The sequence below is a fragment of the Meriones unguiculatus genome, chromosome 1, assembly GCF_030254825.1.
Source record: "Meriones unguiculatus strain TT.TT164.6M chromosome 1, Bangor_MerUng_6.1, whole genome shotgun sequence".
Lineage (NCBI taxonomy): Eukaryota > Metazoa > Chordata > Mammalia > Rodentia > Muridae > Meriones > Meriones unguiculatus.
The window spans coordinates 22,133,788-22,160,463 of record NC_083349.1 but is presented as its reverse complement, the minus strand read 5'-3'; the positions used below and the strand labels follow the sequence as shown (position 1 = coordinate 22,160,463).

The following is a 26,676-nucleotide window of genomic DNA, read 5'->3' as shown; positions in this document are numbered from 1 at the left end:
GGCTGTCGGTCGCTCCTTCTCTGGTACGCGGGACTCTAGCTGCTGGGTCCGAATCCGGCCGGTGTTGCAGGTGGGATGGCGTCCGAAGCGCAGTCCCTGCTGGGCCGGGACCGAGGCGGTGGCCAGGCACACTCTGGTGAGTGAGGTGGCACTTTCATTTTTACTTTTATTTATTTATTTTCGCCTGACTCTTTGAGATAGGGCCTCAGGTAGCCAGGCTGGCTTTGAACTCCAGATCCCCTTTGCCTCCGCCTCCCAAGGGCTGGGGTTGCAGCATCGCCTCTCCAGTTTCTTCCTCACGGGGAAACAGGCTTAGAGAGAGAAGCGGTCCACCACGGTCCCCAGACAGTAAGTGGCTGAAGATCTTTGGGAGTGACTTCGGAGCGCTGTTCTGGCTGCTAGGGGCTGAAGCTGGAGTCCCGAGGCCAGGGTGGCTTGCTTCCTTGTTCCCTTAAGTGCTTCGGGACATTATCCTTTCTTTCCTGCTCTTTGCTTCCTTGGTCAGGGACATTGCTGAACCCAGGGAGCATGGAGTCAGCTTTCTAGCCATCTCCTAAAGGGTGCTAACTGAGAGGCACAAGGATCTTGGTCTCATTTTCCACATGAGGAAGCTGAGGCAGATGGAGACTGACTTATTTTCCAGATGAGGAAACAGGCACAGAGAGAGAGACAGTCAGAGACAGAGACACAGAGGAGGGACAGAGTGTGTCTCATTTTCCAGATAAGGAAACAGAGGCAGAGAGACTGACTCATTTTCTAGATGAAGAAACTGAGGCGTACACACACACACACACACACACACGCACACACAGGAGAGTTTGTCTCATTTTCCAGATAAGGAAACTGAGGCAGAGAGAGAGAGAGAGAGAGAGAGTACTCCTCACCTCTGACCTACCAAAGGTCACAGCCCTGCCTTGTGGTGTGGTCACTGCCAGTATTGCCCTGTGTGTGCCTGCCTGGCCATTCAAACTTCCCCTTTCTTCCCTCTCCTATTTGGGAGCAGGCTGGGTTGGCACAGTGGTCCCTGACTCCCCATAGCACCTGCTTTTCCCTTGAATAATGAGGCCACAGAGGTCCCTAGTAGGAGATGAGGGAGTAAGAGGCTGAGGTGACCACATTCCCATCCTTCCTCCCTCTCTCCTGAGCGTTGAGGCCCCCTGACAGGGCCAGGGCATATGGTTCAGGGGACAGCTGCTTTTGGTTGGGGCATCTGGGGACCTTTCTGGGGGCTGCCAGTTGCTGGGTGTGGGACTTTGGCAGGTTGCTTAGCTCAAGTCTCAGTAAGAGGGTGTGGTAACAGGAATATGGGGTGTGGACATAAGGGTCCAAAGAGAGAGTCTGTGGAGGCTGGTGTGTGGGTCCTGAGAGATGTCTGGGATAGCAGGGCCATGATGTCTATATAAGTCCTGGCCCTGCAGGGTGGACAAGGGACAGGTTTAGTCTTTTCTGTTGAGGCAAAACTCAAGGCTGGGCAGTGTCACATGAGAGACTCTGGGGGCTCTTTGTCCAAACACTGGCTTTGGCTAGGGCTGTTGGGAGCCCAGACAACACTCTCTGTGTTTGCCTCTCCCGGATGAGGCCGTCTGCACACCAGCATCCTCCCACTCCCACTTCAGGCTCTGGGTTTGGCTGCCCAGTGCTCAGACTCTCAGAGAGGGCAGCTGTTGTTGCAGCCCTCCCCAAGGATCCCAGGGGTCCCTGCAAGTGTGTCCTGCTAAACCACACCCACCTGACCCCCCCTTCCCCCAAGGATGCAGAGAGTGGTTTCTGTCTTGTTCCGGTGAGGGGGTTGCCCAGGGTCAGGGCAGGGATCTAGAATGATTGTGTAGAGACTGCAGTGAGGCAGAGCAAGCCTCCACCTGGCTGTCAGGGGGCAGAGGGTAGGGAGACCTGTCTGTGGGTGTCGTGGGGGACACAGTGTCTGGGCCCCTGTTACTGTTCCTCCCTAGCCTCACGCTGACCCTGTGTGCTCAGCAGAAGTCCCCTGGCCGTGATGGGTTAGGTTTATAGGTATGGACAGGTGATCACCTAGAGTGATGAGCTCAGAGCAGGGTGAGTAGCCCTGGGGGAGTCTCTGGACCCTCATGTTGGAGGAAGGTTTTCTGGTAGACGAACTTAGGTGAGGGCTTAGAGGCTCTGGAGAGCCAGGCCTTGTCAGGGTCAAGTTCAGAATGTGTGTCATGGCTGGGGTAGGGTGGTGACGTAGCAGGAGAGGGAATGGGTGGGCAGAGCGAGTTCCCAAGTGACAGGATGGGGTGGAGTTTGGACCCTGAGCATCGGGGACCCCTAGAAATCCATGACATGCTTCCTAGAGGTTGTGACAAGCTCTCTCTGGCTACTGCAGGGTGTGAAGGATGCTGGTATGAGTGGGAGGGCACCTGATGCCTGGGTGAGCTCAGGTAGCAGGACCCAGACTCTTATACACCAGCAGCCAGGAAGCTAGATGAAAAGGGACCCTGGGTGTGTCAAAGCCCCAGGGTGATGACCCACACCTATGATGTCTTGTCTGGGTAGACACGAGCCCTTATTGACAGTCCTGAGCAGCTTTTTGTGGTTCATGGCTCCAGGCCCAGTCTGCCCTTTCTAGGGCATAAACAGGCTTCCGGGCCTGCCCTCAGCTACCTTTCTCATTGGGTCAGTTGGGTTTTGGTCGTGCCATGCTTCACAACCCTCAGAGCCTCTCTGAGGAACATTTAAGGTGTCTTTGGGATAAGCCTTATGAACACCTATGTGGGGAAACTGAGGTCGTGGTTCATAAGGTGTTGTAGCATGACCAGGGCAGAGCCAGGAGTGAGGTACATCTCCAGTCATCCTCTGGGGGGTACTGCCTCTGGTCTGTGACCCTAGGCATGAGTTCCAGGTGGCTCTTCAGAGACAGGGTATACTGTGTAAGCAGCTCTTGGGGCTTGGTCCGTGGTTGTGCACTGGCCTCAGGGCTTCTTGCTACGGCAGCTCTGTTCTTAGCAGGACACGGTTCCTGTGGGCCCCATGAGGACAGATTTTATAAAAACCAGATAAGCTGAGTTTTTTTTTTTTTTTAAAGATTTATTTATCATGTATATAACGTTCTGTCTGCATGTACACCTGCATGCCAGAAGAGGGCGCCAGATCTCACTATAGATGGTTATGAGCCACCATGTGGTAGCTGGAAATTGAACTCAGGACCTCTGGAAGAGCAGCCAGTGGTTTTAACCTTTGAGCCATCTTTCCAGCCTCTGAGAAGCTGAGTTTTTTTAACCTTGTTTCCAAGCATGATGTAAACTATTGGGGCTGTGGGTCCCCTAGTTCCTCTGCTTGGGTTTATGTTTGGGTATGGCCTGGTCCTGAGGATGGGGGGGGGAAGCAGGGGAGGAAGGGGAGGGGTGTGAGAGCTCAGTTGTTAGCATTGGCTGAAGAGTGTGAGCGGTGCCTTCGGTTGTAGCTGTAGCTCCCTACGTTGGTGTGAAGTGTTCATTGGATAGTGGTTACCCCATCTCACGGTGGAGGACGCCGGATGAACAGAAGGTGAAGGTGGCATGGGCCAGCAGGGTGGTGATGGCAGCCCTTTTTCTTGAGCTCCTGAGCTCCCACACCACATTTGCCTCAGGGCATCCACTTGATAAGGGTGACTCTACCCGCCCTTGCCATTTCAGGAGATGGGGCAGGCTCTGAGACCTGAGTATGATGCTCAGGTCCTGCAGGTCGCTGCTGCCTCTGTGTGCTTGTGTGTGCTGTGGCCTGGGCAGCGGTGGCGATGGGGTAGAGCTGCCTCTGCTCTGGGCCTGGTGCCCTCAACTCATGCTGTATGCCTCTTACCTGGTTGGGACTCGGGCCTGGACAGGCACCCACTTCGGAGAGGCGGGCCTCTGGCTGCAGACAGCATGAGCTGGCTTTCTTCTCCTGTGTGCTCATCCTGTAGAGGGGAGGCCGTCCTGTTCTGTTTGCTCACCTGCTGTGTTCCCTCCACCCGCAGGTCCTGATGCCAGTCAGGAGCTCTGCATAAACCAGGCTGTGGTCTTCATTGAAGATGCCATAATGGTATGTGGTGGCTGTCCTGCTGACTGGGAGTCTGCCCTGTCCCTTTGTTCCTTTCTGGCCTGGGGCGGGTGCCTTTGTTTAGGATAGACCCAGTGGTGGGTACTGGGAACCAGCCTACCCCTTGTTCTCTGATGGAGGCCATCTCTTTAGTGTTGGAATCATGGTGTCATTGGTTTAGCATGTACTGAAGCCTGTCATGGCCACTGGGTGCTAGGTCCAAGTCCTAGAGACATCTCTAGGGTGGGTACATAGTGGAGTTGACCTTACATGGAAGAGAAGAGAGCTGAGCAGATATGCAGAAGGCATGGCCTTAGCCTGTACTGAGGGAGCTCTCTCCACTGGGCAAGGTCTGCAATTTGTGCTGGTTATAAACCTGAGGCCCAGGGAGGAACTGCTTCGTCTCTTTGCTAACACAGACGGGCTGCCTATAGCAGCCTGGATAGGGCCTGCCTCTGGGGAGATGGGAACTCCTCATTGAGTCGTGGGTGGTACAGTCAGGACACAGACACATGTGGCATTAAGGGGACCCCTCCCACACCCACATGTGTGGGGCGCTGAGGGAGCCCCACTCCAGCCCCTGTGTGTACAGCAGTGGAGAAACCGCTCCTCCCTGAGTGGCTTCTGTCTCACGCTCACACTCCCTTTGTTTCCAGTACCGCTCCATCTACCACCGCATGGATGCTGGCTCGTTGTGGCTTTACCGCTGGTATTACTCGGAGGTGTGCCAACGGTAAGACTGCACTGGCACCCACCTGTGCAGGCATGCTTGGTGGGGTTGAGCCATTCCTATACTGTCTTGGGCTAAGTGTGGTCCCTGTCCTCCTGGGCACATAGATGACCTTTGGTCCTTCCTCCAGGGAGGAGCCAGCTGTGGCCAGAAAGCTACTGCTGGTACCACAGCCAGGAGATGCTAGCTTCTGCCTTCCATCCCCTCTAGACCCCAGTGCACCCCGCCAGCTGGCTTCTTGGCCCAACAGGCAGCATCCACTCGCCCACTGACTGTCTCCTTCCCAGAGTGCTGGACTTCACCATTTTCTTGATCCTGGCCTTGGCTTTCGTGGAGGTCCCGTCTTCATTCACCAGAACCGCAGACGTGCGCTACCGCTCCCAGCCCTGGCAGCCACCCTGTGGCCTGACCGAGACAGTCGAGGCGCTCTGCATGCTGGTCTTCCTGGCCGACCTCTCTGTGAAGGTGAGTGGGCTATACGCAGGTCCTGCTACAGAGCTCCTGGTGTGGTCCAGACGCCCTGAGCTCTCACTGCACCGTTTCTGGTGAGCTTTGCCACTTTGGACAAAAGTCTGATGTGTGTGTGTGTGTGCTGTCTATTTGTGTGTGTGTGTGTGTGTGTGTGTGTGTGTACATGAATGCACACGAGCATGTGTGCTCGCTCATAGAAGGAGGCCAGAGGACAACTTGGAGGAGTCATTTCTTTCCATTTACAGACATTCTAGCATTCAGTCGTACTCCTCAGCCCTCACACTCACTTGGGGATGCAGGGCAGATGTCAGTCAAAAGCATCAGTCTGTCTCTGTGTGTGGTATCTGTGGGCTTCGTGGTTTCTCATTTCTCTTGTCTTTGCCTGTGATGCGATGGGTAGCTCTGGGTTTTAACTGGTAAGAACTTGGTACTCACTGGTCTGAATGGCTGGTGCATCTGTATATTCCCAAGGTGAAGGAGATCAAAGGGTTTTATCCATAGGCTGTGACCTCTAGAGATAGGCAAGATGGTGGGATGTCAAGAGGGCAGGATGGAAGCTGACGCAGTGGTGCACACCTTTAATCCCAGCACTCAGGGAGGCTGAGGCAGGTGGATCTATGTGAGTTGGAGGCCAGCCTGGTCTACAAAGGACAGCTAAGAATTCACAGAGAAATCCTGTCTTCAAAAACCAAAAAAATAAAAAAACAAAAACCAAAACAACAACAAAAAAATACAAAAAACAAAAAACAGAGGGCAGGATGGGCGGGACCAGCTGCCAAGCTCACCCAGTGTATGTCCTGTTTGTCCTCCTGTCTTTTGGAATGCTCTTCTGCTCAGCATGCATTGGTGGCATAGACAGACAGACCCTTGTCACTAGTGAGGAACCGGACCAGAGAGGTTTCAGATGGAGTCGCTAAAGGCCTCGGCAGGAATGCGTGCTTCCCGACCCCTGCTCCCCACCAGTAGTGCATGGGGACTGGACTGCTGGAACACCCTATTCTGTCATCCACATCCTTGCGTGGGGACTGATCCCCTCTGCCTGGCTCCCACTCACCCCTCCCATCTCTTGCAGGGCTACCTGGTGGGGCAGGCCCAGTTGCAGCAGAACCTGTGGCTGTTGGCCTACTTTGTGGTGCTGGTTGTGTCCGCGGTGGACTGGACTGTTTCGCTGAGCCGTGCTTGTGAGGAGGTACGTGGTGCGTGAGCTCTGAGACCCGGGCATCACTGTGGGGGTGACATGCAGGGGCAGCTGAGCCCTGTGACCATGTGTCCGTTTGCCCAGTGCTGTCTGTGTCTTGGAGGGCTTTGTGGGGATCCTGCAGCCACAGCAGGAAAGGGATTGTTGCTCGAAGGCTAAGGTTTCCCCTGTCGTGTTGTGTTGTTGAGAGGACACGGAAACAGAGTCCACGTCTCTGTGACTCCTGGTCCTTCACTTTCAGTGGATGCTCCTGGCTAGGTCCCTTATAAGAGAAATGTCCCAGGGCATCAGTGTGCCCAGAGTTTCACACCTGGGGCTGTGTGAGCTCAGCACGGAGCAAGCCTCACCTCGTCTGCTGTGTCAGCTCTGACCACAGTGCCGTGCTTCCTCAGAAGCACCTGGAACCCTGGGAGGTGGTGATGAGCAGCAAGGCAGGGAACAGGTTGGTTTGGCCTTCATGGGTCTGTTAGGGTGTGCTGGGAAGGCGGGTGCATTGGTGGGAATTGAAGAGGGACTAACAGTGGTACTGAGGATTTGGTGGAGCCTGGAGGGATGATGGGTAATGACACCTGGGACTCCAGGGGAGGGGCTGCAGAGCTGGCTTGTCCTCTGGCCTTTGGGTGGGTCCTGCCTGGTTAAGGACAGCCAGGGATGGGATGGAGAGAAGCTCGCTTCATTGCAGGAGGGTGCCTCTGACTTGCAGTAGCAGGTGTCACGCTGAGGTCATTTCCAAGCCCTAGGATGGTGGTGCTTGGAGAGATGCCGTGGACAGGAGGGCAGAGCATGACTGACAGCTGTCTGTCCAGGGGCAGATCAGGATCCCACATGGGGAAGGACACAGTGCCGTCTGTCACCAGGGGCTCTGCTTCTGGGTAGTGTGTCATTGCCCCTGTCCTTGTGGTCATGTCATGTGTAGCTGAGGTCAGGGATTCAGGGCATTTGCAGGACCTGCTGAGGTGAAATGCTGGTTAAACACTTATGGGGCCTGAGCCCCAAGCACTCTGCCTGTTTGGAGGGACTTGTCCATGTATATCCTCCAAACCCATTGTTCCCAGTCCTCCAGCTCTTTGCATGAGACTCTCCACTCTTAGGAATCAAGTCCAGTTGGCAGGACGGCCTGCCACCTCTCTGAGGGACCTTTCCACCTAAGGCTGTTATGTCACATGAGGTCCATCTCTGGTTAGGTGGCTGTGTCACTCAGAACCTCCTCATCTAGCAAGGCCCTCTTGAAGCACTCCCCAGGTGCTGGGTGGCTTGGTTGGGAGGACCAGGCACCTGGCATGCTTTGGTTTCTACCCAATGAAGTCCTCATGATGGCTGGGTTGGTAAGGTCTGCCAGGCCCTGGTGGTTATGACCTTCCTCCATCTCTGTGGGATCTGTGCTGTGGTTCTCAGTGTGGTACATGGCCAGCCTAGGAGATAGTCACATGGTCACCTTTTCTCATCCTTAGTCTGTGGCATGGCTAGGCCCAAGCCACCAGCAGGACCATAGGTAGCTGTTGTGTCCCTGTACAACTGGAGGCGGTTGTCCACATTCCTGGACGGTTAAGACTGTCAGGAGGGCTGGAGAACCCTGGAGTCCTAGGCTGCCACTGTGGGTGGTGTGTGGTGGTCTGGGGAGCCAAGGGCACTGATCCCTCAGTCATGAGAGCCAGGCAGGGCATCTGGGGTTGGGCCAGAGCCCTGAGTAGTTTTCTAGTTGCTGTGGTTCTTGTTGCCCTCTCATCTGTTCCAGGTTCTGGGGTCTTTCTGTGTGAACACAGCCTAGGAAGGCCAGCAAGCCTCAGAAGGGTCCCTTGGGAGCCTGGCATTCATGGTGCTGGTGGGCCCTTGTGCCAGGTGCTGGAAAGATAATTCCAGTGTGATGGGTGCTGCAATGGAGGGGAACCCAGGGCATCGAGTAGGGGGTGGGGAGGCACCAGGCCAAGATACTAGGAAGGTTGAGAGCTGTCGGCTCTGTGACTGGCAGGCCTAGGGCGTCTGCAGTGGTTCTCAGAAACTACTTCCTCCTCGGGGCTCTGGGATCCCTGGAAGGAAGGTGTGGACAGGCCTGGTTCAGTGGATGGTTTCTTCCAGCCCCTGCGGGTGCGCCGGGCACTCCGCCCCTTCTTCCTGCTCCAGAATTCCACCATGATGAAGAAGACCCTGAAGTGCCTACGGTCGTCACTGCCAGAAATGGCCAGGTGAGCTCTGGGGCTGGGAGCTGCAAGCTCGGTCAGAGGAACCAGGGTATAGGCCTGCCCCTATGTGGGTATGGTTGGGGCAGCCCTCTGGATTCTGCAGGGGCAGTGAGCAGTGTTTGGGGTCCCGGTCAGACCTGTTCAGACACTACAGACTTGCACCTACAACCCCTGATCGCTGAGTTCAGCACATGCCTCATTTCCTGTCTCCCCCTGGTTTGCATCTGCATCTTCAGTTCGGTTCAGTTTAGTTCAGCTTCCTGTCACACTGTGTGGAGCTCTGCTGACCTGGAAACGCTGTAGCTCTTGGGTCCTTCAGCTCCCCGGATCCCTCCCAGGTCTCTCGGGTCCTGCCAGTAAAAATGTCAGCCATGCCTTCCCTCTCTCTCCAGTCCCTTTCCTGGTAGGCCACCTGGGTGCTCCCTGCCTAACTGGCCCAAAAAGTTGGAAGCGATCTCTGTCTGTCCTCTGTGTCCCTGGCACCTGTGCAGTTGTGTCCCACCACAGATAGAGGAGCCAGCAGGGTGGGCTGGCTTCAGGACCCTATCCCAGAGCTGAGAATACTCCGGAGAGGAGGGGACGCTGTGCTCACGCCTGAGCAGAGTGGTGTTCTGCCTCTTTGGGTGTGTGGCCTGTGCTGCGCCATGCTGAGGCACCGTCCTGTCTCCCAGAGTCGGGCTGATGCTGGCCAGCCACCTGTGTCTCTTCACCATAATCGGGATGCTGCTGTTTACCATCGGCGAGAGGGTAAGTACAGCCTTGGCTGTAGTCGGGGCTCACAGGCCCTAGTCCTGCCTGCTCTGAAGTAGACTGGGTGACATACCAGGAAGTGGGTCATGACCCCTCTAGAGCCCAGGGCCTGTCTTCTGCATGGCTAGTGTTCCTACTGCCCGAGGCTTTGTCTACCTCTGTCCTCTGTGCTAGCTACTCCAAGTCCCTGTACCACAGGCTCTTCACTGAGGGTGACTTGAAGGTTCCTCTCCAGTTTATCTGCCAGGGCTGCCCTTCCTGGTGCTTGTTCCAGGCCCCGGCAATCCTCGGCTGAGTTCTGGCCTCTGACTCCGGGCCCCTGCCCTGCCCAGCTGCAGCTGAGGCTTTGACCACAGATCTTGTTGCCATGGGGAGGTGTCCACAGGTCCATCTGCGGGGACATCTGCCTTGCTTGTCTAGCTTTAGGTGCTGTGTGTCTCTCCTTACATCGAGCAAGGGTTCTGTCCAGGCCAGGCCACTGTCCTCCAGCCTGGGCCATCCTACATCTCTGCATCTGTTAATGGCTGGTGTGGTCACACTGGTTTCCATCAGACTGAGGTGACATGGTGGGGCTAGGCTTCAAGGGTGGGGGAAGACAAGACGGTGCCTTCCAACCGTGAGGCTGGGGTGGTCCTGCGTGTGCCTGCATGTGAGTGTCTCTGCATGCCTGTGTCTGTCGCGGCTGCACGACTCTCCATGTAACTCTTGTCTGTGTGTGTCTTAGGATGTGCAGGGTGTGACCGTGGGTGTTCCCCGCCTCGCCTGTGTCCAACAGGTCTCCCAACACTGTCACTTTGTGACATCCGTGTCCTCTATGCCCAGTCACTTGGGTGTGTGTGTGTCTGAGTTTGTGACACGTGTGTGTATGCCTGACTGTGTTCCATGGGTTGTGTGTCTGTGAGAGGGTCTCTGTGTCTGTGTGTGAGTATACATGTCTGTGTATTTATCTGCGTCTGGGTGTGTCTCTGTGTTCGTTCATATCTGGATGTGTTTCCATGTCTGTGTCTCTATCCTGTGTCTTTGTGCAGTGTGTCTCCACATCAGTGTTTATAGGTGTCTCCATGATGTGTCTCAGGACTGTCTAGTGAGTGCTTGGGTCTCTGTATGTATGTCCATGGTGGGCAGGGACAGGGGCTGGACTGCCTGCCCCAGCCTTGAGATTTCGGTGTGGCTGCCCTGTGACTATGGTCACTGCTCTTTCTCAGAGCCCGGGGTAGGCAGTGTATAGGCTCGCTGTGGTCACACCTCAGCCTCTCCCGATGTCCTGTGCTACTGGAAGGTTCCTCCTACAGACTGGATTTCTGCCCTATCGTGGGGAACCAGTATGAGCAGGATGAGGGTTGTGTAATTGAGGGTGACTTCCTCCTGTGATCTTGAGGAAGCCCAGGCACGGTTACCCCCGCTGGCTGCTATGGTAAGGCACAGTTGTGTGGGTAAGGCCTCTGAGTGCCATGAGTGACCAAGGGCCTCTGCTTCTGGAGCAGTGAGGCCTCTCTGAGGGAGGGGTCTCATACCAAATCACTCACTAGACGTACCCAGTACCCTGTGGCCGCCTCTTTGAGGCTGCACTTTCCTGTCTTTGCCCATCCTGACCCCTGGCTCTTCCTCACTGTGCACAGGGCGCCTGACAGTTAGGCTTCGGGGAGGCTGGCTGGTCCTTCATGCGGCTGCTATACTGCCAGGCTGCTGTGCTCAGCTGGGCTGGCTCAGGGCTTTCACTGGGCTTCTTGATAGGCTGCTGTGGTTGGAGCCTGGTTGCTTGCCTGCAGGCCCTGAGTTCTGAGCTGTCTGGTGGGGAGTGCAGAGCCTGATGGGCAGTGATGGGTAAATACAGGTCAGATGCTGACCCCTTACCCTGTGTATGGATGGTCCTGGCTGTGGGTCTGAGACCTCAGCTGGGGGACAGAGGTCCAGATGGCCGCCTCATCTGCTCTCAGGATGAAGCACCGAACAAGGAGAGGCTGGCCTACTTCCAGAACCTTCCAGAGGCACTGACCTCACTCCTAGTGCTGCTGACTACCTCCAACAACCCTGACGGTGCGTGTGGAGTGTGGGGGCTGGGAGGGGCTGTGAACCTGGGCTGGGAGGGCAGGTTGGGATGCTGAGGTGCGGAGTTTGGCCTGAGAGTGTAAGCCCTTTCGTTAGCACGGGGATACAGTACTTGGAGCCCCCCCCCCCATTTCATTTCACCCCTTTGCATGCTTGGTCCTTTCCCTTTATTTGTCACTTCATTCCCTAGAGAAACTGAAAGTGCATGGTGGTCTGTGGTGATGTGGTACTGGTCAGTGGTTTCTGTGGTGGCCTCTTTGGGGCCTAGCCACTCTCCCTCTCACCACCCAGGCCTGCCCTGAGTTGCGTGCCATTCAGGAGCATCGAGAGTGAGTGAGAGCTCCCTGGTCTTAGCTGGCCACGGTTGGGTGCTGCCAGGTCCTCCAGCTACTCCAGTGTGGGCCACACCAGGATGGGAAGGCCGCAGTCCTGAGCTCTGCTGTGGTCTGGCCACTGTGGCTAGTGCCAGTTTTCTGAGTCTCTGGTCCTCTCACAACCTTGGAGACCTTCCCTGAGGGCAGCCTGGGAGTTTCATCCCAGAAGTGCTGTGCAGCCTGACCCCAAGCCAGTCACTGTAGGGAGAGCAGGGTGGCTTGGCCTGTGGTCACAGGGAGGTCCCATCAGTGAAGGGCTGAGCCTCTAGTTCAGGCCGTGAGTGTTTGAGCCTGGGGTTTGAACAGAGTCCTCTGCTGCCCTGTGAAGGCAGGTGATGAGAGGTCAGGATGGAAAAGGGGCCAGGTGCTGCCGCGTGTTTAGTCTGGATTCTTCCTCTGTCCCAGTGATGATCCCTGCATATAGCCAGAACCGGGCCTATGCTCTCTTCTTCATAATCTTCACCTTGATAGGTAAGTGCAGGTGGGTCTGTGTGGCTCTGGGCACGCGCTCACCCGTGCATGACAGGATCCCCGTGCTCACGAGTGGCTCTAAGCTTTCTAACTCTCCTCGGCTTGCTTCTGCAACTTTGCCTCAATCTGTCCTCACCCTGCAACTTTCCCTGCAACACTCCCCTTACCTGGATCTTAGCCTGCTTTCACCTTACAGCATTACCTCAGTTCATCCCCCAGACTTTGACCTTAACCTGGCCTTTCAGTGTGTCCCCTCCCTGTAATTTCGCCTCAGCCTGTGCCCCATAGTGTCACCTCAGTCCATCCCCCATAGCCTCACCTCAGCCTGCTCCTTCATCGCAGCTTGTCCACCTATGGCTTTGTCTCTGCTCCCTACCCTATCATTTCACCTCATCATGCTGCCTGTGTGGCTTCACCTTAGCTCACTGCCCTGTACCTTCTCCTCAGCACAGCACCTCAGAACACCTCAGACCCCTTCTCCATCTCAGCCTACCTCGCCCCAATAGCTCCACCTCAGTTCCCCATCCTGTACCTGTGTGTACACCCTCTGTAACTTTGCCTCAATGTGCTCCCCACCCCACCTTCATCCTAGCATGCCCTTCCGCCCTCCCCCTGCTGGTATGTGTCCCTCGGTGTCCCTGTCTGTCCTCCTATCCGTGGCTAGGCATGCTTGGCCTCGCTCCATTGGTGGACAAGGATGCTGGAGTCTGTGGGCTATGTGTGTCCGCTGCTGTGAGGCAGAAGGGAACTCTGTGAGCTTGTGAGCTTGACTGTGTTGGTCATCCTGCGCTCCTGGCCACTGTGCCCAGGTGGCCTGAGACCTTTGAGCCTGGGGATGGCTTTGGTCACTGGCTGCTGCGGGCTCTGTCCCACTGTCCTCTAGTCAGTTTTTTTTTTTTTTTTTTTTATTTTCTCCTTTCACAGGAAGCTTGTTTCTGATGAACCTGCTGACGGCCATCATCTACAATCAGTTCCGTGGCTACCTGATGGTGAGCCAGCCTGTGTCCCTGTGTCTGGGCTGGGCCAGAGCTGACCTCAGAGGCCAGGCAAAGTGGGCCCTGGGTCAACTGATTCTGGTGGGATGGGGAACCGGGTTGCTACCTGCTATGGACCAGCTCAGGTACAATGTCTCTGCTACGGGTCATTTCAGTAGCACAGGTGTTGCCATTGCTACCCAGGGTTTCCTTCTTTGCCCTCCACCCAGGAGAAAACTACCCAGAAACTGCAACTCCTGGAGTGTCTGATCTGCCCCCTAAATGCACAGAGAAGAATTGCCCACCTTGGAGCAGTGGTTCTCAACCTGTGGGTCGGGACCCTTTTACAGGGTTGACCAACGGATATTTTGCACATCAGACATTTACGTTAATATTCATAGCAGTAGCACAATTAGTTATGAGACAGCAATGAAATAATTTTATGGTTGGGGGTCACCACAACACGAGGAACTGCATTAAAGGGTCGAGGCATTAGGAGGCTTCATATCGTGTCACAGTTGGTACCATCGCTGCCTTGCCTTGACTGGAATCCCTCCTTTGAGGATGGTCCCCTGTCATGGCGTGACTGTCCTCTGATGCCTAAGGAGTGAGGGGCTGCTTTACAGCCTCTCTTGGAAGCTCCCCCGGCTCTCCCGTAGTCCTCTCCCCAGAGCAGGGTGGGCAGGGATCGAGTTGTGTGTGGGAACTCCTGGAGCTGGTTCTTCAGAGCTGTCCTCTTTACAGAAATCTCTACAGACCTCACTGTTCCGGCGGCGGCTGGGGGTCCGAGCGGCCTATGAAGTCCTGGCCTCCACGGCAGGGCCGGCTGGAGCCACCCCTGAGGCGTGAGTGTTGGGTGGTCCTCTCCTGGGACAGTATGGTCTTTTCCTTCTGGGAAGAGGAGCTGGGTGCTCATTAGGGGTTTCCTGAGCAGTCTCCGCTGGCTGGCGCCGGTCTGGACATTCCATTTGGAGCTGTGTAAACCGCCAAGCCCTTAGTGCTTCTGTTATCTTGTTTACTCTTGCCTATTAGCGCACTTGTATTGAATGCAGACACCCACACTGCCAGATGGGCAAAGAAAGGAGGGCAGACAGCTCTGTTGTGCCACTGAGAAGGTTCTGGGTTTGACTGCCCAGTGGCAGCAGAGTCCTCTGTCCCTCTGTGAAGGTGTCACAGGAGATCTTAAATGGGGCTCACAGAGGCTCCTTTTCCATGCAGCAGGGTGGATTCATAGCCAAGCTCAGGCTGGAGGGCCTGGCGTTGGTCATGCTCACTGGGGTGGGGTTTCTTTGCCACAGAGTTGGGGTAAATCCCGAGGACTTCCTGCGAGTGCTTGAGAAAACCCAGCTGCGCAGAATCCACAAACAGGCCATCATGCAGGTCGCTGCTCTTTCTGGGTCTGCCCCAGTTCTTGTCGGGTGGGAGGTCAGCCCAGCGCTAAGCACCCATGGCTGGGAGGGGCTCAGGCATCCCTCCCCCGACGCCCAGTGGCCGACCTAGCCTTCCTTCTGCAGAAGGTGCACTCGTGTGAAGGCCGCCCGATGCTGGCTGATGAGTTCCAAAAACTCTTCGATGAGGTTGACAAAGGTGTGATCAAAGAGGTAAAGAGGTCTGGCCTTGCCACCTCCTCAGCCTGGGGTCTCCAGGGCTAGTGGAGTTTGATTTCCCCACATTTCTAATGACCACTGCCAGGACTTGCCTGCCCTGTATCTCTAGTCCCTAGGGTTGGGAGCAGGGATCCTTTGGCTCATGGCAATTCGGGGTGAATTTGTTGGCTGGAGACATTTACTATTTGGGGAAATAGTTGAGCCTGACACAGAGAAATATTCACAGTGTTTCTCTGTCTCCAACTCCTCTGACCATTCCCCTGGGAGCTCTAAGGCTGGCTTTCTCCAAAGCCTTTGCCTCTCGTTCTTGATACTTGTGGACAGTCCCATGGGGGTCGTGGCTTCCGCTAAAGCCCCAGCCAGAGGACAAGAATGCCTGCAGGTTCCAGTGTGGGTTTCTAGAGTGAGATACAGGCAGAGCTCAAGTATCCCAGGCAGGCATAGGGGACTGCTGTTCCTGCCAGCCAGCGCTGAGGGGACCAAATGAGCTCCTGAGCTGGGACAGGCTGAGGTGGGAGTGGATGTGATCTGCTGCTTTAAGCCTTGAAAGTTCCACTGCTGTGTAATTTGGTCACTCAGCCTGTCTTAGGACACCCTGTAGCCACAGCAGCTGACATTTAATGTCCTGGAAGCTGGAGGCCTGAGATGGAGACATCACAGGCCCAGCCCCTCCCCAAGGCCTCTCTCTGTGGCTGGCCAATGGTGGCTTTTCTGTGCCTGCATGTGGCCATCCTCTCTGTGTGTGTCTTCTTCTTACAAGGACATAGCCATGTGGGTAAGACCCATGCCAGCACCCCACTTCCACAGTCACCTCTGGAAAATCACTGCCTGCAAATGCACCGCATTCTGAAAGGGTGGGGTTGGGCTGGACTGTGGGAATTCTGTGGAGAATGTTCTGCCCATCCTCTTAGCTGTTCCAGGAGGCTTCTCAGCTTCTGTGGCCTCAGTTCCCCATCACTGGTGGTTGTCTTAAAGTCAGGTTTTTCTCAGGCCTTCCCAGGCCTTCTGGAGAAATGCATTTGTCACTGTTCTCCTTGGGGGTGTCGCTGCTCCACAGGAGTCTGATGATAGTGATGTGCCAGCAGGGGGACCTCTACTTGGACCAGGTGACCACTGAGGTGTCAGAGGGTCCCCCTGACTTGGGGGGCAGCAGATGCTGTCAGATGCAGGCTGCAGCAATATGCTTCGAAGGACCAGAGCCTAGGAGGCCAAGTTCCAGATGGTGGCTCCCAGCCTGGGTTGGAGGGCTGCCGCCTCAGGAAGCTGCTCTTAGAAACCACATGGGCTAGGTTTGGTGTCGCTCAGTCCTTTTCCAGGTATAGTCAGACCTGGGCAAGAGAGCAGTCTCCATCAGGGTTCTGTTCCTTGATCTTGCCCATTCTTGTTGCTGGGCTGCCCAGGTTCTCCCTGGGTCGGTGCTTGCGAACCTCTGGGGAGCATAGTGGCTGCCAAACTTGACTTGTGCTTTCTCCCAGATGCTAGTCACGAGGAGGTGCTTCCTGCCACGGTGCTGCAGAGGAAGGACACATGGACTGTGTCTATCAACCGAGGCCCAGTAGAGCAGGCTCGGACTGGGGGCAGCCTAGCACTTGAGCCATATCCCTTCTCTGGCCCCCTTTCCCAGCTCCTTGTATTCTTTGAGACAGGGTCTCCCTAGGTAGCCGTTGCTGTCCTTGAACTCACTTTGTAGCCTCGGCTGCCCTCAAACTCCCAGAGACTCACTGACTGCTTGTGGGCGCTGAGGTTAAAGGCATGTATGACCATGCTTGGTTTTCTCAGCTGCTTATGGGCTCTGTGGCCTGCGCTTTCTGGTGGTCCAAGATCTGAAGCCTAAGATTGGTTTTTGAGACGTGTTCGAATCTGGAAGGGCTGCAGATCCTTGCCCCGGTGTTACGCCACTCTTCCCTCCAAAACGAAGTGCAGTGGGGACTTCGCTTGGTTCCTGAGGTTCAGCTCCTTGGAGGTTGCTAACCTCCGGGCAGGCTGCGGTTTTGGATCCACCCCTTCAGAGAGCTGCCCTGGTGTAGACAGGAACATGATCTGCCTGCCTGTCGGCAGGGGGCTGAGTGCATGCTGGTGGGTACAGAAGCAGTACCAGACAGTTTCCCAAAAGTCTTTCATTATAGATGTGAAAGAAGAATGGAAAACCCCCTCGCTGCCCTCCCCGGAGGCAGCCTCTGTCACATGCCTGACTGGTTGAACTCTGTTGCACAGGAGTGTGTGGTTCTGTTCAGCTAAGTTTGGACACGATGGAGATGCTGAACACCTGAGCCAAGGTGTTAGTGCACTTCCGGTCAGGCAGAAACCGAAGAGGAAGCGTAAACAAGGGCCCCCTCCCTGCAAGGAAGTGTCAGGTGTGGGGAAAGACTTGTAGAGAAGCAAGAGCTCTGGGTCTGAGGGGCAGTGCCCCAGCAAGGGTGACAGAAAGGAACCTTCTTTCCCCAGCTGGACTTGGCTCTCTGTGGAGAAGGTGGCCCAGACCTCAGGTCTGCCTGAGCCAGGGCTGGTCTGTAGGCCATTGGCAAGCAAGAGCAACTGTACTGGGTGCTATAGGGGCCACATTATCTGCAGCAGAGGCCAGGGCATGCAGAGCCCTCGGGGTCCTTGGCAGACAGCCCCTGCACATGAGCTCACATCAGCAGGTCAGGCTGCAGCTCTAGGGTTCCAGGAGGACCACGTGGCTGGATGCTGACAGACAGGAGCCGTATTCACAGTGGCCTGGTGTTGGCGGTGATTCAGAGAAGCAGTGACTGCCTCTCCAGAGGAGTCACTCTGTTCAGTGTGGTCTTCTGACGTTTTCCATGTGGAAGTCGTCCCCTGCAGCCACAGGCATCTTCTTGTACCTGATATGGGTGGAGTTTGCAAAATTTGGGATTCCATTTAAACCTCTCTTGGCGATGAACTCTCTCCCCTGCACCCCTCTGGTGGCCTTGACCATGGAGGTGTCACCTCAAGTGTGGCCTTTGCCAGTCACTGGAGAAGTCACTGGTTCGGTTTCATTGTCGGAACCCACTGGTAACTGGTGGTATTCCCACCCCTGGTGGCAGCAGGGGCCACCAACCCACGCTGCCCTAGCACAAGGGGGAGAGGTGTCAAAGGAAGGCGCGGAGCTCAGGAAATGCAGGGTCTTGTGAGGTCCCCCACCGCTGTCCACTCTGGCTGGTCACAGCATACCTGGGTGTATTACTGTGTTGGCCAGCTCTAGGAATGTCTTAAAGATTTGCTTTTTTTTTTTTAATTAAATTTTTTTTCAGATTTATTTTTAATTAGTGTATGTGTGTGCGTCTGTGACATCAGATCTCTCTGAGCTCCAGTTACCAAGGGTTGTGACCCATCCTGTCAGATCCTGTCCTCTCTGAGAGGACTCAGTGTAAGCAGTAATCGCCGAGCCATCTCTCCAGCCTCTTAATTGTTTTTTATGTGTGTAAGTGTTTAGCTTGCATGCCCATCTCTGCGCCATATTTGTACAGTACCCGCAGAGGGCAGAGAGGGTGTCAGGTTCCTTGGAACTGGTGTTATTGGACCTGTGGGGTGCTGTGTGGGTGCTGGGGATTGAACATGGATGCTCTGGAAGAGCAGTAAGCACACTTACCTGATGAGCCATCTCTCCAGACCAAGGTTTTATTTTGTATGCATGGGTGTTTCTCCTGTGTACCACGCATGTACCTGGTGCCTGCAGAGGACGTAAGGTCTGGTATCGCCTGGGACTGGAGTTATAGGTAGTTGTGAGCCACTGTGCGTGTGTACTGGGAATTTGAATCTGGGTCCTCTGGAAAAGCCACCTGTCCTCTTCACCGCCAAGCCATCTTCCCAGCCCCTCAACATACATTTCAAATGACTGATGGGGAGGGTTTACATACAGGTCAGTAGACATTTAGATCACGCTAGCTGTATGCTATGAAGGCCATGGCGGTTAGTGGTGTATAATTGTTTCTGTGGTTGGGATTACTTCTGAGGCTAGATAGGGCAGGGCAGGAGGTGAATCAGGAACGCGTCATTCCAGAACGAGAGGCAGGTCACCTGCCTCACTGAGAGTCTGGGTTCCCTCTGCAGCACCCGCCGAAACCTCAGTACCGGTCCGTGTTTCTGCGGGGGGCCCAGTTCCTCTTCAGCCACCGCTACTTCGACTACCTGGGGAACCTCGTCACTCTGGGAAACCTCTTGTCTATTTGTGTGAGTGGGGGGCTCACCCTGTGGTACTGTGGGAGGGTCCTCCTGCCCCCCCTGCTCCCTCCTTCCAGCTTAGTTGAAGCCAGCCTTCCCTTTTAGCACCAACCCCCGAACTGTGGCTGGCCGCCATGGTAAGCTGTCCTCCACTCTGGCTTACAGGCGTTCCTGGTGCTGGATTCGGACCTGCTGCCTGGGGAACGTGATGACTTTGTCCTGGGGGTGAGCTTAGGGGGTGCTGGTCTGGGAAGCTGTCAGCTCTACCTGAGCTGAGTGGTGAGGGTAGCAGGGTGGCTGGGTCCGGAGCAGTGATCTTTCACTCTGTGTGTGTGTGTGTGTGTGTGTGTGCACGTGTGTGTGTGTGCCCGCGCGTGCTTGTGTGCACGTGTGTTCACATGACCCTTTTGAAGACTTACTTGTGTTTCCTACCTGGGAGACGCCATCTTCCTCGATGAGCTCCCACCCCAAGCCCTCTGACCTGTTGGGGATAAACTTCTGCAAAAGCTCAGGGGCCCCTGGGAAGGGGCCACCACCTTTCCTTGCCTGTCGGCTGGGGGTGGGGCCTAGGTCAGGTGCAGATGTGCGTTCCAGAACAAGAAGCAGACATGCCAGTGATGCCCTGAGCACAGGACGTGGGGTCATGGAAGGGCAGCAGAGGAGACTGGTGGTGATAGTGATGGTGGGGCAATGCGGGGTACCCTGGCCAGAGGCCTTGGTGTCCTGGGACCAGCCCTGGGGATGGATCAAGTGAAACCGCTCTGGGCTCTTCTGTCCCTTCAGATTCTTGACTACATCTTTGTCTTGTACTACCTGGTGGAGATGCTGCTCAAGGTGTTCGCACTGGGCCTGCGGGGCTACCTGTCTAACCGTAGCAACGCGTTTGATGGCTTCCTCACCATCGTCATGCTGGTAACGTCCACACAGGCTGGGGCACCTCTCCTGGGGCTCTGTGAGCCTGGCTGGCAGCTCTACCCGGGTCCATTGGGCTTATAGTCTAGTATAGAGAGATCAGACAGTGAACTACCCTGTCTCACGGGACCTGGGTTGAAGTGCATGACGGGATGCAGGAACTTGGTCCCCACTGTATATGAGTGCTGCAGGGGCCAGACTGCCACTTTTCATCCTGAGGGAGGTCCAGCAGGACCCAGAGCTAATGCAGCCCCTGGCACAGCCCTCCAGTGTCACTGGTTCACAACGAGACCCGGGCTCTCGGCCACCCAGGGTACCCCTGGGAATTCCCACTTGCTTGGAGTAAGCCCCAACAACTGGGTGCATGAGGCCAGGCCTGAGCTGCGAGTCCACTGCATACCCAAGTGGTGGGCTTAAGTCTTGGGATTCTGCTGCCGGATGTGCCGCCGGGGCTGGCACCTCTGGACAATGCCCCCTCTCTCTGTGGTTCAGGTTTTGGAGATTTCCACTCTGGCCGTGTACCCGTTGCCGCACTCAGGATGGTATGTGATTGCAGAGAACCTGGCGACACCGCCTGAGCAGTGACCTGTCTCACTGCCCCCAGGTGACAGATTTCCAGTACCACACGGGGTCCCTGGCCACTGGCGTGGCCCACTCCACCAGTAGGGCTGTTGGACTGTGGGCCGACTCTGCCCCGCGTAGGGGGACACGTGGAAATGGATGCCATTTCTCCTTCAGGCAGTCTCCTTGGCAGTGGCTTGGTGGGCAGTGGTGGGGGTTCCCTGTAAAGAGTTCTAACACGTGGCTGTGTCCCCTCGCCCCCATCGTCGACACTGTAGGATATGAGGCCCGACTCAGGTCTGGGGGACCTGGGGTCACAGATTAGACTGGGCCCCTTTGCCGGAGTGTGGGAAGATGCCCTTGCTGGAGCTTGCCAGCGTGTGGCCTTGATGCGACCCTTCTGCCTGGGTGTCTGTTTCCTTTTTGTAAAATGGTGTCCTTGGGGCTCTGGCTTCTTGAGGTGTTAGGGCAGATATGGAGCCCGCCAACTCCCATTCTTACCGTATGGTGAGACCCAGGACCTTTAGCGTAGCCAGTGGATACTAGGCTTCTGCCAGGGCCTTTGTTGGTGTGGCTGCCTGTGCCAGGGTGACTCAGGAGGTTGCTGTGAGAGACTCCTGAGGCCCAAGACTTGCCTAGCCCAGGCCCAGGGCTGCTTATATCTGCTTCAGAGCCCTGAGCTGCCTTGTCTTCGACAGTGACACATTTGGGAGAGGCTTCAGAGGGCTGGGGGTCCAACACTGGCCTGCAGGATTGCCTCTGAGGTGCCTGCTGGGGTGGCTTAGGATGGGCAGGGACAGCCTGCCCCTGTGCTAGACAAGAGCCATGAGAGAGCAGCGATCTGATGGGAGTCAAGCCTCTCTCAGACTTGGCCCCATCATCTTGGGAATTGTGGGAGTGATGTTCGGGGTGAGAATGGCTTCTATTTAGTCAGGAATGAGGGTACAGAGAAGCCACGGGGATGCTGGAGTGGAGTGACAGCCACACAGTGAGGGGACAGGACTGGATCATGGGATAGGGGATGAGGTCAGGAGATGGTGTCAAAAGTTGCCAGATGGGACAGGGTCAAAGTTTGGGAATAGACTGGGGTTAGGACAAGCTTCCCATCAGTTCTTCAGGAACTGAGCTTGGCAGGTCTGGGACCTGGGAGGTAAATACCCTCTCTGCCTTCATGCTGTGGGGCTGTTCTGGGAGCCATGGCATGGCTATAGCTGTGGGAGGTGTGGCTGTGGCTTTGGCTGTGCTGAGAAGTGTGGGTGCAGCTGTGGTTATGGCTGCTTGGGCACTAGGTGTGAGCAGGGTGTGGGTCGGGCTCAGCCTCCCACCCGCCGGGAGCTTTCTTGCCTGCTGTCCATACAGTGACTGTTGCTGCTCGTTCACCCTGCTGCCTCATCTCCTAGCCCCTCCACTCCCCTGTACCTCCTAACATGGCTCCTGTGTCTTCCTAGGAAGCCCGAGCGGCGTGGCCCACTGTCCCTGTGGGACATGACGCGGCTGGTGAATATACTGACCGTACTTCGCTTCCTGCGCGTCGTCCTGAATGTGAAGGTGTGTGCCCCTCCCCCAAGGTCTGGGGCAGGGACGCTAATCACCGGGTGCCTTGGGAACATCCCCTCCTCAGCCCTCTTGGCATTCTTCAGCTGCTGAGGTAGGGTCACTGGATCAAGAACCCAGACATCCATTTCTTTTAGCCTCCAGGTCACAGAGGTGCAAATCAGGTCTCAGTGGGTCGGGCAAGGCAGAGGGTAGGCACAGGGTGTGGATGCCAGGCTCTGTCAGAGGGACGTGTGGTTCAGCTCCCGAAGGAGGCTGGGCGCGTTCGGGGCTATGTGTGTGTGTGCAGGTGTGAGTGTATGTGAACTTGTGAGGGTGTGAAGGGCTTCTATACTTGGCGGGTACAGATGTGTACAGATGTTTGTGGTGTGTAGGTGGCTGTGGGGGTGTGGATGTGGACATGGCCTTGAGGTGGGTGTCCAAGTGTGTCTAGATATGTGTGGATGGCTCTGGAGTAGCTTGCTGGTCCCTCCTATACTACTGGTCAGGGTGAGGGTGTGGGGTGTGTGTGTGTGTGTGTGTGTGTGTGTGTGTGTGTGGAGGGTGGGGCAGGAAGAGCCAGTCTGAACCCTCTTCCTACCCATAGCCAATGGCCTTGGTAGCCAGCACCATCCTGGGCCTGATCCAGAACTTGAAGGCGTTTGGTGGGATCCTGGTGGTAAGGCCTGGGGCTCTGGTGGTGGCCTGGGTGGGCTGGTTCTGTGGAGCCCAAGCGGGGTGTGGTTGGCCTGGCTCTCTGCTGAGGCGGTCCAGAGCAGTGTCAGGATGCTCAACTTCATTGGCCCCTCCCTTCCTGAAAGGACCTGTGGCTACTGCCACCATTCTGTGACAGGGTTCGTGTTGTTACTGTCTGGTTCCTTATGACCCCTGGGTCATGTACCACAGTGAAAAACAGCGAGGGAATCACAGATGGCCTTTCCAGAGGCCCCATGAGTCCCTATGGGCCCAAGATTGAGATTTGGGGGATGCTCTTTTGTAGACACACTTCGGGGCTTGTAGCTGTGTATGGCAGACAGCAGCTGAGACGTGTTTGGGCCTCTGCCGGGGTCAGAGGGCCTGGTCATCTGTGGTAGCAGGCCTACAGCTGTAGAACCTGGGTAGCACCCAGATCCCCTGGAGAGCTAGCTCTGTGCTTCTGGCCTCCTCGATTCTATTTTTAGGGCATAGGCATCCCTGTGGCCACTGCCTTGCCTCCTCTGGCTTCAGCCTGGCCCTGTGGCTGCACTGACAGCGGCTCATCCTCCTCCACTCCTCCCTAGGTGGCATACTATGTGTTTGCCATAATTGGGATCGACCTGTTCCGAGGCATCATTGTGCCTCCTGGAAACAGCAGGTGAGGGGCTGTCTGTTGAGGGCATTACCCTTAAACATTTCTTGTAGGTGTCTCGCCTCGGGTCTCCTGAGCACAGCTCCCCCCTCCCCCAGGGTCTTTCCTGTGGCATCGCTGGCATGGGATTGGGGGCAGTGTGTCTGTCCTCTTCAGAACCTGAAGTTCGGGGTTCTGGATGGGAGGGAGCCTCTTGGGTCATATCATATACACTCCCTGTGTGGCTGGGGGTGGCATCTTCCTTTGCCCCTTTCCCTGGGGCCTGAGTCCCTGCTGGGCTGAGGAGTGGGGAAATGCTCCGCCGTGCAGGCCCTGTACTGCTGACCAAGGGCTATTGTGTTTCCAGCCTGGCTGCTGATAACAGCTCAGCTCCGTGCGGGAGCTTCGAGCAGCTAGGCTACTGGCCCAACAACTTTGACGACTTTGCTGTAAGTCCTCTCTGCCTTGGCCTCAGGTCCAGCTCACCCTGGGACTCCTCCCCCGCCTTGTCCCTGTCCCTGTTCCCTGGGTCACCTCTCTGCCTTGTCCTTGGCCCTCCTGGATCCTACCTCTGCTGCCCCACAGGCTGCTGTGATCACGCTGTGGAACGTGATGGTGCTGAACAACTGGCAGGTGTTACTGGATGCCTATTGGCGCTACTCGGGCCCGTAAGTCTCTGTGCTAGTGCTAGCATAGCTGGGCGGTGCACCAGAGACCCAGGGCCTGGACTGAGAAGGGAACCAGTCCCTGACCTTGGAAGGCTGGCCAAGCTGTGTCCTGGCGGGCTTCAGCCTTCATCTGTACTACACTGGGAGATAGCCAGGACTCTGGGCTTCTGTGCCCTGGTGGTCACAGTGTGGTAGAAATATATGGGGTATATGATTGCCTGGAGCTTCTAAGGATTTCTAGGGAAACAGTCAGGTAGCTCATTTAGCTCATAGCTTGGAGAGCTTTGACCAGCTCAGCAGAGGAGCCTAGGTTTAAATCCCACTTGCACCTCATGCTAGCCTTCCTCTGGTGGCTCTGGCCGTTTCTAAGTCCTGGTGTCATGGGACGTTACTATACTATATGTTGTGGAGTTAGTAGCAGGCTCTAATGAGGCCCAGTAGATGTGTGTTGTAGCTGTTTGTCCTTCTGGACTGATCCCGCTCAGTGCATCCTGGCCTCCTTGTCTGTCACAGGTGGTCAACAGTGTACTTTGTGCTGTGGTGGTTGGTGTGCTGTGTCATCTGGGTCAACCTGTTTCTGGCTCTGCTTCTGGAGGTACCGGATACCCCTGTCCAGGCCTGAGGCTGCCTACTGAGTTGTCTAGAGTTTTGGTGGGTGATCCCTGCTAGCCAGGGCTACAGGCTGAAGGGAGCCTGGCTGGGGGGACCTCCGAGCTGCTTGCCCTGCTGGCCAAGAACCCCCTAGGGGTCTGGGGGTTTCTCAGGACCTGAGGCTGGCTTAAGGATGAAGCTGGACATCCTGCTACTTCAAGGGTGTGAATGTCCGGGTGAGCTGCTCCCCACAGTGTCTGTACTGTGACAGCGAACTGGGCAGTGGGGGTCGAGTTCCCAAGCTGGTATCGCATGGGTGCTCACACCCTTCCTCCCTCCTGCTTCAGAACTTTCTCCACAGATGGGACCCCCAAGGTGGTGAGAAGCTCCTTATCGGGACCCGCCAGATCACCTACCACATGTCGGTGGAGCTCATGTTCAGGTGCGGGCCTGGAGCTGACAGTGGCGGAAGGGAGAGGGGGGCCTTCCGGCAGGGATCCTCCTCCACCCAGTCACGTGGGCTGCTGCTGAGCTGGCAAGAGATGCTCACAGTACAACAGGGGGCACTTCTGCCCGGGACATGTACTGTGTTTGGGATCTAGCACCTGGAAGGGACCCTCTACCCTCCAGTGTCTTGTAGCTTCTGGCTGATGCCATGGGGCACAGCCAGGTGGCTTGAGCGAGCCACACCTTCCTTCTCGTCTTGTGACATCATGGAGATTGTCCTCCGCTTATACGTAAGACTGGCTATCATCCCACGGCCATTTCCTTTCACCAGTGTTGGCTGTGCGATGTGGCCAGCCGGCTGTAGCCATGCCAGTTAGTGTGAGATGGGCTCTCTGGGCTTCTGGGCTTTTTCATTGAATTCTTTTGGGTACAGGGCTAGAATCATGGCTGGGTGTGTGCTACACGCACTCTCTACATTGAATCCCTCTGTAGCCCTCTCCAGTGTGATCATGAGCGGACACAGGTTTCTAACATCTGTCTCTTCCTGAGGCAGGACCTGCATGTCTTTGTCCCCATGTCCTGCCACGGATTTTTTTGAAAGTACCCGCTGGTTGGGACCCCTCAATCTGGGCACTTGCAGACCTTGCCTGCTGGCTTTGCTTGTGGTCTCTTGAGAGGCCCAGGCCCGCCTCTCTCTGAAGCTTCTGTGTGACTGTCCCTACCTTGCAGGGATATCCTAGAAGAGCCCAAGGAGGAGGAACTGATGAAGAAGCTGAACGAGCACCCGCACTTGAAGCTGTGCAGGTGACATCAGAGTGACCTCCCAGCCGGGGTGGCAGGACAGAGATGCTGGCCTGGGCCCATACTGTGCAGGCAGCAGCTGGTAGATACCAAGCAAGTGAAGATGGTGCCTGGGACAGAGCGCTCAGGGACAGACGGAGGCTGCGATAGGGACTCGGCCTCGGTGGGGGCTCAGCAGGAGCCACTGTGCAGTCGCTGTGGCCTTGGCAGACCCACGGTCGCCACAGCAGGGAAGCATCCCTCCGTTTGCTCTTCCGAGCGGCTTTGGTAAGACTTGCTAAGGAGGGAGTGATTGATTTCCAAGGGACCTCACAGCTGGGAGGCAAGAAGGCCTCAGCTCCCCTTGTTACCCACAGCTTATCAGTGCCCCACAGTGGCCTTTGTGAGTCCAACCTGTATAGGACCCGTGGGGGATAGCCAGCAGGTTTTCAGGACTTTGGGGTTGGTGTCACCTGTGGAGAATGTCACCTCTTTGTTTTGGTGTCCGTGAATGTGATGGGGTGTGCCTGCGGGGGGGGGGTCACAATGCCAATCACTTCCTGTTTATATAAAGAATGAGATGTCCTTGCTCTGACCTCCTGTCTACCGCAGGGCTCTTGGGTAGTGTTGTTCAGGTTGTGGACCGCACAGGAGCACCAAGTTGTGAGATGTGACCTCTTGCCTGTGGTGGGATGCGTCCTTCAGTGACACGCACAAGGGCTTGTAAGCCAGAGGTGGCCCTATTTTGTGTGTCTTCAAGGTTTGTGGTACAGGGAGCTGGGAAGTAGGAGAAGCGATGGACGCAGGGCACTAGACTGACCTTTGTTCCTCATTTCAGATGCCAACGCCAGGGGTTGGTGGTGAAATTTCTTGAG

General features: G+C 56.0%; 1 protein-coding gene across 3 annotated transcripts; it reads left to right on the top strand.

The window, feature by feature from the left end:
- Tpcn2 (two pore segment channel 2) lies at window positions 1-26,396 on the top strand. 3 transcript variants are annotated; one of them, XM_021634156.2, is made up of 25 exons: window positions 1-136; window positions 3,953-4,017; window positions 4,671-4,747; window positions 5,032-5,209; window positions 6,288-6,404; window positions 8,490-8,596; window positions 9,265-9,340; window positions 11,281-11,380; window positions 12,172-12,237; window positions 13,162-13,226; window positions 13,956-14,056; window positions 14,510-14,591; window positions 14,726-14,812; window positions 18,872-18,991; window positions 19,148-19,207; window positions 19,766-19,894; window positions 20,387-20,436; window positions 21,904-22,003; window positions 22,596-22,667; window positions 23,269-23,342; window positions 23,683-23,764; window positions 23,901-23,983; window positions 24,497-24,578; window positions 24,922-25,016; window positions 25,751-26,396. In XM_021634156.2, the coding sequence occupies exons 1-25, from the start codon at window positions 76-78 to the stop codon at window positions 25,827-25,829; spliced, it is 2,208 nt and encodes a 735-aa protein (XP_021489831.1). In that variant the 5' UTR covers window positions 1-75; the 3' UTR covers window positions 25,830-26,396. The 3 variants fall into 3 exon arrangements, with proteins under 3 accessions (XP_021489831.1, XP_060239332.1, XP_021489845.1); XM_060383349.1 differs by lacking the exon at window positions 12,172-12,237; XM_021634170.2 differs by lacking the exons at window positions 1-136; window positions 3,953-4,017 and having other exon boundaries at window positions 4,955-5,209.
- The last annotated feature ends 280 nt before the right edge of the window (window positions 26,397-26,676 follow it).